This window comes from Amaranthus tricolor, chromosome 11 (genome assembly GCF_026212465.1).
Source record: "Amaranthus tricolor cultivar Red isolate AtriRed21 chromosome 11, ASM2621246v1, whole genome shotgun sequence".
In the NCBI taxonomy this organism is placed as follows: Eukaryota; Viridiplantae; Streptophyta; class Magnoliopsida; order Caryophyllales; family Amaranthaceae; genus Amaranthus; species Amaranthus tricolor.
In genome coordinates, this window is record NC_080057.1 from 16,637,157 (window position 1) to 16,651,354 (window position 14,198).

At 33.6% G+C, this 14,198-nt stretch overlaps 1 protein-coding gene across 1 annotated transcript; it reads right to left on the reverse strand.

Moving 5' to 3' along the window:
• Nucleotides 1-8,116: 8,116 nt before the first annotated feature.
• LOC130827259 (BTB/POZ domain-containing protein At5g60050) lies at nucleotides 8,117-11,917 on the reverse strand. Its single transcript, XM_057692927.1, has 2 exons — nucleotides 11,012-11,917; nucleotides 8,117-9,370 (listed from the first exon to the last, which is right to left on the reverse strand). Exons 1-2 carry the CDS (start codon nucleotides 11,594-11,596, stop codon nucleotides 8,408-8,410), a joined length of 1,548 nt encoding a protein of 515 aa, XP_057548910.1. The 5' UTR covers nucleotides 11,597-11,917; the 3' UTR covers nucleotides 8,117-8,407.
• Between the last annotated feature and the right edge of the window lie 2,281 nt (nucleotides 11,918-14,198).

Consider the following 14,198-nt stretch of genomic DNA (forward strand, 5'->3'; position numbering starts at 1 on the left):
TTAAATCCCAAAATGATGATAAACCCAATCACAATTCCACGTAAAGCACACTATAACCACCTATGACATGTCCAACAGCTTAATGAATGAAATTCAAAACAACAAAAATAATAATAAAACTCGATCAAGATCAAAACTTGCAAACAATTAATTAAAAAAATAAAATTTCTATTCCAATTATAACCATATAATCCACATTCAACCCCCGAAAATATGGAATTCACAATTTTCAACACAAAATCAATCAACTCAGATCCACACACACCTCAAAAAAAAACACCAAACTCTCTTGAAAAGGCTTAATGCATGAAAAGCAAAGTAAACAAGACACAATAAACAATCAAAATTTACAGTTAAATGAAACCCTAGGTTGACGAAATGCAGCATTTAACAATGAAATTAACCGAAAATGACACAAAATTGTAGGAAAAAAAAAACAGGATAGAAAATCAATTACTTGAATGAAAACAATTAGAAAATTTGAATCTTACAGTGAAATGAGTAGAAAACTTCAGCTCCGAAGAAACAAAACCCTAACGACAAAATCTGAATAAAATGAAATCTCCATCAAAATCAAAAACTGAAATCAATAACAAAAACAAGAATATGAAACCAAGTATGAAAACAAGAATAAGAAATCAAAAATCAAAATAAAAAGTAACCAAAATAAAACCGAATGAAAGTCAAAAAAAAAAAAAAAAAGCACAAAAACGCTAATAAAAAGTAACAAGAACAAGAATGAAGAATGAAGAACTAAATTAAAACAAAAACGAAGAATGAAAGCCAGAAAGAAAGCACAAAAACAAGACAAGAATGAAGAACGAAGAACTAAATGAAAGTCAAAAAAAATCACAAGAACGCAAATAAAATCAAATGAAGAATGAAGAACAACAACTAACAACAAATCTAGAACAAAGAATGAAAAAAATAAAACGAATAAGATGAACAAAAAATCGATGAACTAAACACAGAAAAAAAAAAAAAAAAAAAAAGCACAGTGAAAATGAATAACAAGAAGAATGAAGAATATAAACCTGAGGAGATGACCGGAGATGAGTGCGATAAGAAGATGAAGTTAGGAAGGGAAGGAGAGAATGAGAATGAAATATGAAGAAAAATGAAAGTGAAAATGGAAGTTTTAAACTGCCTTTAGAAAACCCTAAAAACATATTGTTTCTTTTCTATGGGTCACCGCCTCACCGGATACCAACTTAATTTTAATTACGGCACATGACCCAACCTGGTTATAGCGATTTGGGTATCCGACTCGTATGTTATTATTTGTGGTTCTCATTTTATTGTAACCAGGAGGCATGTAATCAGGAATATTATTTGGGTTGTCAGATTTTCTTTTCTTGGCATATGAAGTTGGTGAAAGAGAAGTTTCAGAAGACAAAGATTGACTAGGAAGTGATGGTCTTTTTGGTTGTCTAGATTCTTTATATTGCTCAACTTGTCTTTCTAAATTTCTCATTTGCATTTTATCCTCATTTGTTACATTAGTACATTGACTAATTCCACCTTTTGCAACACCCATCAAATGTGCTCTAACTCTAGTATATGAACCACTCTTTATTTGTTTGCAAAAGTTGCATTGCCAAGTATAATTACCCCCACCTCCACTCATTTTGTCCCCTAAACAATATATTTCCACAAAGGATAAGAACCGAAATCACCCTCTTCATTTGTAGCATCACCACTAACATTGCATGAATCAGAGCCACTAGCCCCACTACTAGACATGACTGAACTCTTCAAATTCAAACAACCACAATTAAAGATTTAAAAATCAAGATTAACAAATAACACATTAACAATTTAACATTAACAAACACATTAAAAAAATGCTAAAAATGAAGATGCATATGAACAAACAATTGCTATGCATTTTTAGCTGCATAATCAGCAAGTACTAAATTCCAGATGCATATGATCAAAATCATAATATTGAATACAATCCTAAATTCCAGATTTCATGAGTGATAGAACAAAGCAAACCACATGATTTTTTCAACAAAGTCAAGTAACTTTTTGAATTGAAATCAAATATAGTGAATAATTTCTTGAATGCACAGATTTACAATCCAAGACTATCATTTATTGAATGCGTTTTCTTTGTACAGTTTCAAATTCAACCGTTTTGTTTGTTCATTGTAAGACATGAATATTGAATACAGTGCAGCAACCAGCAAACCACAAAAACTATACTTGAAAATCAAAAAGAACCCACAATCAAGATTTAAAAATAAATGTTAAAACAACAACTCAACAAGATTAAGAATTTAAGATTAACACTAAGATTAAAGATTAGAACAAGATTAATATTAGGATTAAGGATAAAGAGTGAAAATACCTTAAACAAAATCAAAAATTTCGATTTTTAGGGATTCTTTGATTGGATTCGAACAACCCAAAGCCCACAGGTAAGCAGCAGCCAGCAGTTGCAGCACCGAGTTCGAGTTCGAGCAGTTGCAGCGGTGGCGATGGCGTGGTAGAGGTGCAGGAAGAGGTGAGTTCGAGTTTTTAGGGTTAGAGGAGTGAGAGGTTGAGAGCAAGAGAGGGAATTGTGAGGGATATGGAAACATGGAATTCGAGTGTTCGACTAATCGCCTGCACTAACTCTGTTTTCAAATTTATTGTTTTTTTTTAATAAAAACAACACACGTGTCCTTGCCGTGTCCGTCGCGTGTCCTTGCCGTGTCCATGTGTCCGGAAAAATATTAAAATATTGGACACTTCATTTGGTGTGTCGGACACGGATTTTCGCGTGTCCGTGTCCAACACGCGACACGCCAGTTTAGTGCCGTGTCCGTGTTTCCTAGACATGATCCGACCTGGTTATAGCGGTTTGGGTATCCGACTCGTATGTTATTATTTTTTAAAAAATTGACTCGCCATTTATGTTGCGGGTTTGCGGATCAGATTTTTTAAACAACTCTAGTATCCGTGCAGTGCATATGGTGAGTTAGTCCACGGATTATATAATTTACATTTTAATTTTATTGATTGATACATTTAGTTGTTTATCAAATGCATTGTAGTATATTCATTGTCTAAACCTCTAGTTCCTTAGGTGTCTATTTTATGATTATACAGTACAATTTATTAGAATAATCTTCATGTGCAATAATATTATATTTATATTTATTAATTGATTGCACAAATTATAATAGTATAAACTTAATTACCATTTATATACTCATACAAAAAGATATTTATTGTTTAAGCAAAGCATATAAATATTTCTTTATCTTTTTAAATTCTTATTTATGTAAAAAATTAATGGAAATTTCAAGTGGTAATCCTAAAATATTAGATTTTCCACGTGATAGACATATTTCTCTAAAATCCACATAGTGACCTTAAGGCTCACCAAAACTTCGTAACCTTTTTTAATGAACAACGATTGGAAAACGTTAGTTCCTTCTATTGGGCTCTAGAGAACCCTAACTCACCCCTTTAATTTACTGGCAAGTACTCTTTAAAAAAATCACATCTTTCCCCCAAAACAAAAACTCTAATTTCCTCTTCTCGTTTTCTACTATCAAATTCGAATTGTTTTTTTTTAAATTCCTTCTGCTAGAGTTGGATTTTTTTTATCAGATTTATTCTTCAAATTCAATTGGAAGCAATAATGAAGTGGTATGGATTAGAGCAAGGGTTGGGAAAACTAGGGAAAATTAGGAAAATTATGGTTAAGGAAATTAAGTATTGTGAAATTTGAGAAATGTTCTTTTGGATTTTTCTTCAGCATTCAAACTCCCAAAAAAAAAAAAAAAAACTTGACTTCTTTACTTATTAACGGTTACCAACGTTTTTTTTACCAAAAATTATCTCGGAATTTAAATATGGAAAACCTCAGAGTTAGCATATGAATTTTCAGAAAAATTATTTTTATAAAATTTTTTAAGTACATAACCTAATCTAGCTTTAAATTAATTTAAGAAAATAATATGTCCTTTATTATATTGTATGATGATTGGCAAAAGTTTAACCTTTTGCCTTTTATTAATTTTTAATTCTTTTATTGTATTGTATGATTCTAACCTTAACTATTAAATTAATCTATCAGCAGGTCTCTTAAGAGACTGTCTCTTTAAGAGAAGGCTCCCAAAGCCGAGCTCAATTCACAAAAACACCTACAAAAACCACATACTTTAATTCCTCCTCAAACTTGGGTGTACTCACTGACATGTTTACAACACGACATTAGATCATACGATAATTCCTCCTCAAATAAAACTTCAACTTGATGACCTATATGATCTTAGTATGATTGTTTGGCACAAAACCCTTATAGGTCACTTTCTGGCCCTTAGGCCCTCGTATAAACACTTTCTTCAACCAATAATCGATGATCGCTTTATACTTTCTCAACCAATCCATACCCAAAATAACATCAACATTATCCAACGGAAACTCTATCCAATCTACAGGTAAGTTGATCCCCAAAACTTCTAGTGGTATATCCTTAAACACTCGTTGGCATAAAATCCTCTCACCTGACGGTTGTGCAAACTCATTATGAATCTCAAGCGAATCAGACAAAAACAACTTTGATATACATGCATATGCAACGAAAGGATGGAATGCTCCGGAATCAAACAAAACATGTGCAGGAATGGTGTTGACTATGAACGTACCAGTCACGACTCCCGGTGTAGCCTCAACTTCTTCTCTTTTAAGAACCAAATGTTTCCTTGTAGCCTTTGTGTCGCTAGCTAGTGTATTGACGGATGGTTTCAAAGAACCTCCCAAAGCGAAACCCAAACTCTACTGGATCTGCCCGAATGATGATTATGGTCGACTTAGCCATCTATCTTGAGCAACACTAGCTTGACTCATGGTCGGTCTTTGAGCTGAACCCTGAGGTGTCCCTATCAACCCTTGCTCTTGTAGATACTGAAAGCAGTTGGCCTTTTTGTGTCCCTTCTTTCCACAATAAAAACACTATGTGATCCTGCTGCCTTGAGGAGTGCTCAACGATGGTTTCTTAAAGCTGAATTTATGCTCTCGATGTCACTGAGTAAAAGCTGAAAACCTACGACCCCCTATGCTCTATGATAACTCATGAGAGTCTCCTCTTCATCGTTTTTGCCCCTTGGTAGCCTTCCGCTCATCCCATAAATGCTCAGCCTCATAAGCATTGTGGTACACTTCTCTAACATGCTCATGTCCCAAATTCCTCATACGCTCACGAATGTCAAGGTTCAACCCCGAAAAGAATCTTTAAGCCCTAAACCTCTCCCCTATCTTCATCCACGTACTTAACCAACTCCAAAAATCTTACATAATACTGAAGAACAATCTAATTACCCTGAGTAAGCCTAGAGTACTCATCAAACATCTTTGCTGAAGATGCACATGAAAGAACTTATCCCGAAGCGCTGATACAAAAGGACTCTATGAAGGAGAAAGAATTATAGTGGGATGTTCTAATGATAAAGCGGGGAGACTGGCAGAAGAGGATCTCTATAGGTGACCCACCAAGTATCGGCATCACCGGTCAAGTAGTGCAATGCTTAATCTACCCTCATAGCATCCTTAGGTGTCTTTATTATCGCAAATACTTTCTTCATCTCCCGAATCCAATCATCAAGTCTAGTGGGGTAACCTTTACCATCATACTTCTTAGGTGCTAACCTTGGAATACCCTCTGCATGTGATGCCCTTATGTCGTGCCCTGAACCACCCCTCGAAGTATTGGTGTTATGTGATTGGAGAACCCGCTGTTGCAGAAGTAAGTTTTGCTATTGCTGTGTGTAAAACATAGTCAACATGGTCTAAAACTTCTAACTAGATTTCACCTCCATTTCAACAAATTAACCATTATTAATTTATAAAAATTATTTTCAATTTGTTTGTAGTGGTTGATTTCACATTCTTTCGCAGAGGGATGCAAACTTTTCACCGAAAATATGGTATGATATTTTCTTTCAATCTATTTTTTCGAAGTTTTTATTGTCCAATTCCTTGCTACTTTTAGCATTTCACAAATATTTTGAAACATTGTTATTGTTGTTGGAGATTGATCATTCACAATTAATATTCACCAAAAATAAATTATGAGACAATTTAGTGTTTTGCCTATAAATTGGAACCAAAAAATCAAACTAAAATGCTCTTATTCTTTATTCGTTTTATCGAAAAAATTAAAATTAAATTGATTTGACGAAATTTTTTTCTCACTGACAATTTGCATCGAAATATATTAAAGACTCCAGTAATATTCGGTCCTTAAGCCCGTTCTACTAACTCCTATCAAAACATTAATCACAACAAACTTTATCTCAATAATTGTTCTATTTAAAAGATGTTTGATAAAACTATTTTCAACAAATGTAATCTAGACAAACCTTTTCTAAGGGGTTGCAACTGCTCAACTCTAATGTGGCTTCAAAGAGTCAGATATATTTATTGATGATTATTCTAATTATTTTATCCTAATTATTAATTTCATAATATAGAGGTAAAATGTGATTTGATTTTTTATATGGTGGGCACCCCACGACCTACTTTAATATAAAATGAATAGTGAGTTCATTATACAATTATTTTATTTTTCATTGATAGAAATCATCCTTTCATCTCATATTGTCAACTGCAAATGAGGAGCAGAAAATCAAGTTTATCCTCTTTTCTCTACCCAAATTCAAGAACACCGTGCTACCTCCTCTTGTATTTTGTCCGGGCTAAAGAGAATCAAAAGCTTTTGAAGACTCAACCTTCTTCATGTTGAGAAAGCGCTCAATAATCTTTCAATATTTCTAATTCTGTCTTTTAATTGCTCTTTTTATTTTTGTAATTTTGTGTAACAAAAAGATCAACTTTCTTCCATAATTAGGCAAACCAGAAAATAAACGTATCTGAAATCTAAAATTGGTTATACATATCCATGATAAATAGACAATGATAGACAATGATAGCAACTCGAGTCTCGTTGCAGGGCTTCTTTTTATGGCTCATTTATTTTAGGAAACTAAAAGGGATTGAGTTTTCTACGTGGTAATCAAAGTTTTCTAATAATGCACGTGATAATCCTAAAGTTTACCCAATTCATCCTTCGTAACCTTTATACCCATAAAACGTTTGAAAATATTAGTTTTGTAAGATTAAAGCATGCACATAGCTGAAGCAATCGAAAACTCCTTATTTCCCCATTTAACTCTCCAAACATCACATTTCCCCCATTTCACCCTAATCCCCCTAAATTCCTAATCCTAAATCTCCAAATTTCAAACACAAATTCAATGAAACCCTTCTCTAAAGATCACAAAATTGAGCTCTCAACTGATGGTGCATGAAAGTCGACATTTTCTGCCCCAATTTCGTGTCGTTTACCCTAGGTCATTAAAGGTGAGTAATTTTAATTCACAAGAATTTCAATAACTCTTGTTGTTTAATATTCGTGTTTTGTTTTTTCGGAATGTTTGAAGAAGTTCTTTTAAGGTTTTAATATTGGGTTAGAGATTTAGGGGAATTAGGGTGAAATAGGGGAAATGTAATGTTTGAAGAGTTCTTATAGATTGCTTTAGCTGTGTGCATGCTTCAATCTTACTAAACTAACATTAAGTTTTTTTTGGGTAAAAAGGTCACAGAGGATGAATTAGGTAAATTTCAGAGTTGCCACGTTGATTTTTGAAAAATTGGTTATCACGTGAAAAACCTAATACCTCGGGATTATCACGTGAAATTTTCCTTTATTTTATCTACCTCACACCTATCGCCATATTATCTCATAACTCTTAGTTTTCTAATTGGTTGTTTGTTTTAATTTTGTGAAAGCCTATGCTTTGGAATTATTTGACATCATTCTAGTCATGCTTATGTTGTATGATTACCTGGCAACATTCTACTATTCCAATGCTATTAAGTGGATAGGTTTGGTGGTCAGGTCTAAACTATATCTTTGTTAGTGATAGTCCTAACAAAGAGGTAGTTTTTCGTTGACCCTTGATAGCAAATATCATACGCAACTTCACATAAATAAAAAGTATATACGATTTAATATGCCATTTTACTATAATAGTCCATTATAATCCGAAACCAAATAACTATATTTCTTTGGCACCATCGAAACAAAAGACATAATGATTGTGCACATAAAATGCCCGTTATCAAGAGTTTGACAGAAACATTTGAATTAAGTTGAGCTCTCAGGAGCTGTAGAAAGAGCAAATAAATAGCCATATATTATTATAATGGAAAAGAGTCTTTCAGGAGGGGTTTATAAACAACCTTACTGAGCTTCAATATCTATTGAAAAGCTTATTTGGTACAATATATGTCACATATGTCTTAAGTGCAAGCAGGGGACACAGAGGACTGAAAAAAAGCTAGGCCATCAATGAGCAAGCAAAAACAAATCTCCAATATTTACATATTGTCTTAGGTCATACAGGCAGAATCAGTCAGTGTAATCACACACAGTAATCTGCATGTGTTGATCTTGATCTGGTGTATACTGCCTTATAAAAGCCCTTCTCCACCAAATCTCAAATGCCTTCTGAATATTGGGACAATCGTCTCCTTTAGCGAGAAACCTATCGAACCAATTCATTAAGATGTACTGCTGCTGAGAGATCGGCAGCGTAAGAATGGTTTGGCCAAGACCATCTTCAACAACTTTTTTGTCCACATATCTACTCGCGCTCTTCATCCATCTGAAGTCCTCGTATAGATGTTCCAACCATGTGGATAGAAGGCAATAACGGGTTTCTTTCGGCACCAAGATATGCCCCCTTCCAATGGCAATACATAGTCGGGCTGTTACCTTGCTAATTTCATGCCTGTACATAGTCGGGATCTTTGAATGAAGAGCAGCGAGTTCCTTTTGATCTGCCCACAACTTTACAAACTCGTCTCCTATCTTCTTGTCGATCAAGATATCTACAATCCATTGTATATTGTCAGCTTCACGAGCTATCTCCCTCATTATTGCACTGCGATCATGTTTATTTTCATCCATGCATGTTGCTTCAGACAGGCTAAGTATAAGTGCACTGAGACACCTTTGGCAGAGACTGTAAAGAGTATCTTTGGAAACATCAATTTTAGGTCCGTAGTTGCTGTAGTCTACAACATCTTCCCGAAGCAACCGAGAAATAAGAGACTTCATCTCTTTACGAGCTTTGTCGTCTTTAGCTTGGAGGACACCGGTGAGCATTTTCATGAACATATCATCGGCATGTGTAGATGTGGATGGTTCGGTTGATACTCTCTGAAGAACATCTTCACTAACTGAGTCGTGAAGCTGAAGTTGACTAAGACAGGAAATGATTTTCTGTTCTTCGTCTTCAGACCATGGAACAGCTTCCAAATACTCTAAGCACGACAAAATCCCTGCTTCAAACAAAATGGCAGCAGATACCTGATAGCCAACATCAAGAATACTATGAATGCATACCGATGATTGCAAGTTTAAGTCAAATTCCAAAGATTTACACAGTTTGATACCCTCGGAAATAGAACGAAAATTGAAGGTTACAATCACAACTTTGAGTAGAACCAGCAACAGTTCATACTGGACTGTCTTATGTTTAACAGAAGAAAGATCATTATGGAAAGTTAGTTTCAATCTAAAGGGCTATTTGGTTTAGTGATTTTGGCTCCTGCAAAAGGATACAAGAAGGTCGCATGCCTAAGTTGATATTAATAAGTGAATCCGTAACGGGAACACAAGGCTTTCCTTTTCATTTATAACATTAAAGGGAAATAATATCACACATTGCAAATCTATATCAGCACTCAATTTTGATATCCATACATTAAGATTTCCACTTGTTTGAAAAATGGCAGAGTATGGTGCTAATTGAAAATCTACATCAAACTCACTTTGATTTCCATGGAAGTAGAATTCCACTATAACATGTTCCAAAAATGGTCGACTATTGGCATCAATGAATATGCAAGTATAATGACGGCGAAGGAATCCAAACAGCTAGTCTCTTGAGGGACCGTCTCTTTGTGAGACGTATCTCAAGCCCAATCCATCAAAGATTAATGTCTATCTACCGTATTCTTAATGCCTACTTACATTATCTTTAATGCCTACTTACCGTATCCTTAATGCCTATTTTCAATATCTTAAATGTCTACTTATATTATTTTTAATGCCTACATACAACATTTTAAAAAACATATAATGAACCGGCCCAATTAGAAATGGTCTCTCACAAGAATTTGTGGAATTCAAATCAAAACTCACTTCTAATTTTCATGGAATAAAACTCCCACCAAAACTTGTTTCATAGATGGTAGATTACTAGCAACAAGGCCAACAATAATGATGATGAATTACTAAAATTGGGTTTGCACAAAGAAAGTTTTTAAAATTAGTCCTTCCGAGAATCTCTTAAACCAATTTCTATAAATTGGTTTGCTGAAAACCAATAATACTCATCCTCTCTTAAACCAAACAAGTGATAATCCTAAAACGAGTCATTACCATTTCCATTCAATTTTGTTTACATCTTTCATACCGAACAAACCCTAAGTTTATTTATTTTACGAGGACGCACCTAGAAACATTCATGCAAATACTTGCAAGTCCCAAACTGGCCATTTTCTGAAACTCAGCCATTTTTTTGCCAAATCTTAAATGTCTAATGCTCTACAACAGGCCACACCCAAGTATATAAGCATTACAGCGATTGATATAGGTATTTAAAAGTGAAATGATATATAATTGTTAATGCTTGCATGATCTCTGTTGAACAGGCACATTCAAATTTTGGTAAATCTTTGATCATTTTACCCAACAGATGGAAATTTCAATAGAGCAATTGATATCATTCCCAAAGCTATCGCTTTTTTCTTAAGTTTCCTTCTAGTGTCAATTCATCAAACATATTCAAGGATAATTAAAGTATAATTATCAACTTCAAATTCCCTATAATTTAACCTAAGCAAGCAGATTAACAAATAAAACAATTTAAATTTACCCAAATAAGAACAAGGAAAAGTCAAAAAGTGCAAGAATTGAAAGAGAAAATGAAAAAACAAGACAAACCTTAAGCAAGCCCAAAACTGTGGAAACATCTTCACCCATCAATTTCTTCTTCAAATCATCAGAATACATCAAAACAAGAGTTTCAACATAAATCTCAACATCATCACAATCACAGATTTCTACTGAATGAGTAATGTTACCATCACTCAATTTTTCAGCAAAGAACCTACTTTTTTCAGCTAGAACTTTCCTGTGAACATCCATTGAAATCTTAAATCCATCTCTTCCACTAATAGTAAGTTTTACATCACCATTACCAAAACCCCCCAAATTATTACTACTACTATCATTACTATCGATAAAATTAGGGTTCTTCGACAAAACCCTAGACAATTTACCCTGTAATCTTCTATAATTATTATCTTTTGACTGTTTAGACTCTCTAAGTTGTTCTTCAGACATCATTTCAAAAAGGGTAGGTCTAGAAAATGAAGGAGGAGGAGAAAAAGAAATGGGTTTAGAAGGGGAAGAAGAAATGGAATTTTCCGAGTTTGAAGTGGGTTTATTAATGGGGGAAAGAGAGATTGATGGGTCTGAAATAATACCATGTCTTATCATGGTAGAAACTTCTTTAGAAGAAGCCATTAAAAAGGGAGATTGAAGCTTAAAGTTCGGTGGGTTTTAATGAGGGGGAATCCAAAGAAGGAGAAAAGTAGCAGAATTGAGAGAAGGCAAAGATTAGTTTAGATCTAAGTGTATTGTGTGTGTGAATCTCTTTAAATTATGTGTAGTAGTACTGATTACAATTGAGATTTGAGTGACACTGTGACAGTGAAAGTGGGCTAACAGCAGAGTCAGTGAGCAGATAGTAAGGTTCTTAATTGTTTATTAATGGTGGAATTTGGTCATTTAATTTAACTCCCCCCATCCACTTAAAGTTCTCCCCATTGCTAATGAGAAAATATTATCCGTTCAGAAATACAGACTATACTAGAGATATTGATCCTATTTATTTTCCAATCTTATTTTGTATATTGCACTTAATAAAAAAAATTTACTATGTTGTCTGAATCGTCTAATTAAATACTTTTTCAAAAATCAAATTTTTATAATTTTGAATTAGGTATTGTTAGAGGTGTTCATTTAGGTGATCGGGTCGGTTTCAGAAGGTTTTCATTCGGTTCGGTTGTATTTCGGAACGGTTATATTCAGATGCGTGTTACGACGGGTCACCTAGGTTGCACTAAAACGGACACGAACACGGACACGACACGGGTACGGGAAAACGCTAACTTAAAAATGGCGGACACGGGGACACGAAAATGGTAATATAATAAATATATCAAATTAAAGATAATTTTACAATCTTTCATTTGATATATGTAAATAAACACTTTAAAAACATAAAACTCATATAAAATGCAAATAAGTACCAAATAAACAACATGAGTATTTAAAAATAGTCATACAAACCAAATCAAAGAAAACCAAATAAATAGGTAAATTTAAGATTTAAAAATCAAGATTAACAAATAACACATTAACAATTTAATATTAACAAATAACAATTAACAAATATTCAAAGAGGATATACAAAAAAATCAAGAACAACATTTCAACTTTTCAAAATTCTAATTACAAACACATTAACAATTTAACATTAACAAATAACAATTAATAAATATTCAAAGAGGATATACAAAAAAATCAAAAACAACATTTCAACTTTTCAAAATTCAAATTACAAACACTAAGATTAAGAATTTAAGATTAACAAATAACGCATTAACAATTTAACATTAACAAATAACAATTAATAATTATTCAAAGAGGATATAAAAAAAATCAAGAACGACATTTCAACTTTTATTTTTATTTTATTTTTTTTTAAAAAAACGTGTCCTTGACTGCTTGCCGTGTCCTTGCTGTGTCCGCGTGTCCGGAAAAATATTAAAATATTGGACACTTCATTTGGCGTGTCAGACACAGATTTTCGCGTGTCCGTCGCTTGTCCGTGTCCGACACGGGACACGCCAGTCCAGAGACGTGTCCGTGTATTCGAGCGGGTCACACTCGGGTCGGGTCGGTTAGTTACGGTTCGGTTGAAGATCGGTTATTTGAGCTATTGAGTTAGCATCAGTTCGGTGTCGGTTGAAGTTCGTATCGAGTTTCAATCGGTCTCGGGTTGTCATCGGTTAATAATTGGTTCGATTTTACCGAGTACAGATCGGATTCGGGTATTTTTCAAGTAGAATTCGGTTACGAATTACTAATTACTAATTACTATCGATCGAGTCAGTATCAGATTAAGTTGTTAGTCATTTTTTAATTGAAGATAAGGTTACCTTTTCTTAAAGCAAAATAGTTAAAATGCAAATCAATTAGTGATCATTATTACATTGTTACTTTTATTTGTTTGACCGAAAATTAAAATTATAAAGTTCTATCAACTTTCATCTAATTTGATCAAAAGTAGTTAAATAAACATTGATCATTGATTATTAACTCCAAATATATGAAACCATGTATTTATAAAATTTATTTTATTAAAATATTTTTTACTTTATTAGAATAACTAATAAGATGATTGAATATGAGTCGATCATATTTCTATGTAAAAATTTGGTTCAGGTTTACAGCAATTCGATCTAAACTTTGTTCGGGTTAAGTCGGTTTTAGTCGGATCGAGTTCGGTTTCGAGCATGATTCGGATATGACTCGGATCGGTGATTATTAGGTTCGGGTAATCTCAGTTAACGGTTACAAAAATCGGCTAGCTCAGGTTCAGTTTTTCCCATTTTCGGTTGTCAATCGGTTCGGGTATAACTTTGGGTCGGGTAATGTCGGTTCGATAAACGTAAAAAAGGAACACATTTTCGGGTCGGTTTACTTTCGGTTTCGGTTCGGGTTTTTGGGTCGGGTCAATTTTGAACACCTCTAGGCTTAGTTTAAGATATAAATGATCAAAATTGCGCATCATATTGCGTAAAAAAAATAAAACCTAGCAATTATATATATTTTTTAAGCATCCAAAAACCTTTCATTTCTACTTCATATATACCCACTTATGCTTCAATAAGACCATATATAGCCATATATCATATAGAGATTATGAGACACATTCCAACACTCATTCTAAAGAAAAAAAGCAGTGCTCATTTCAACTCTCTTTTTTTCGAAAGAAAGAGTGTAGACTATTTTCTTCACAATTTATCTCAAAAAAACAATTCGAGCATTCCACACAAAG

Excerpts from the sequence above, each read along its gene's own strand:
- LOC130827259 (XM_057692927.1), bottom strand. The coding sequence starts at position 11,596 with ATGGCTTCTTCTAAAGAAGTTTCTACCATGATAAGACATGGTATTATT. Across the intron at positions 9,371-11,011 it reads CAGTTTTGGGCTTGCTTAAG|GTATCTGCTGCCATTTTGTT; the intron begins GTTTGTCTTGTT and ends GTTGGCTATCAG.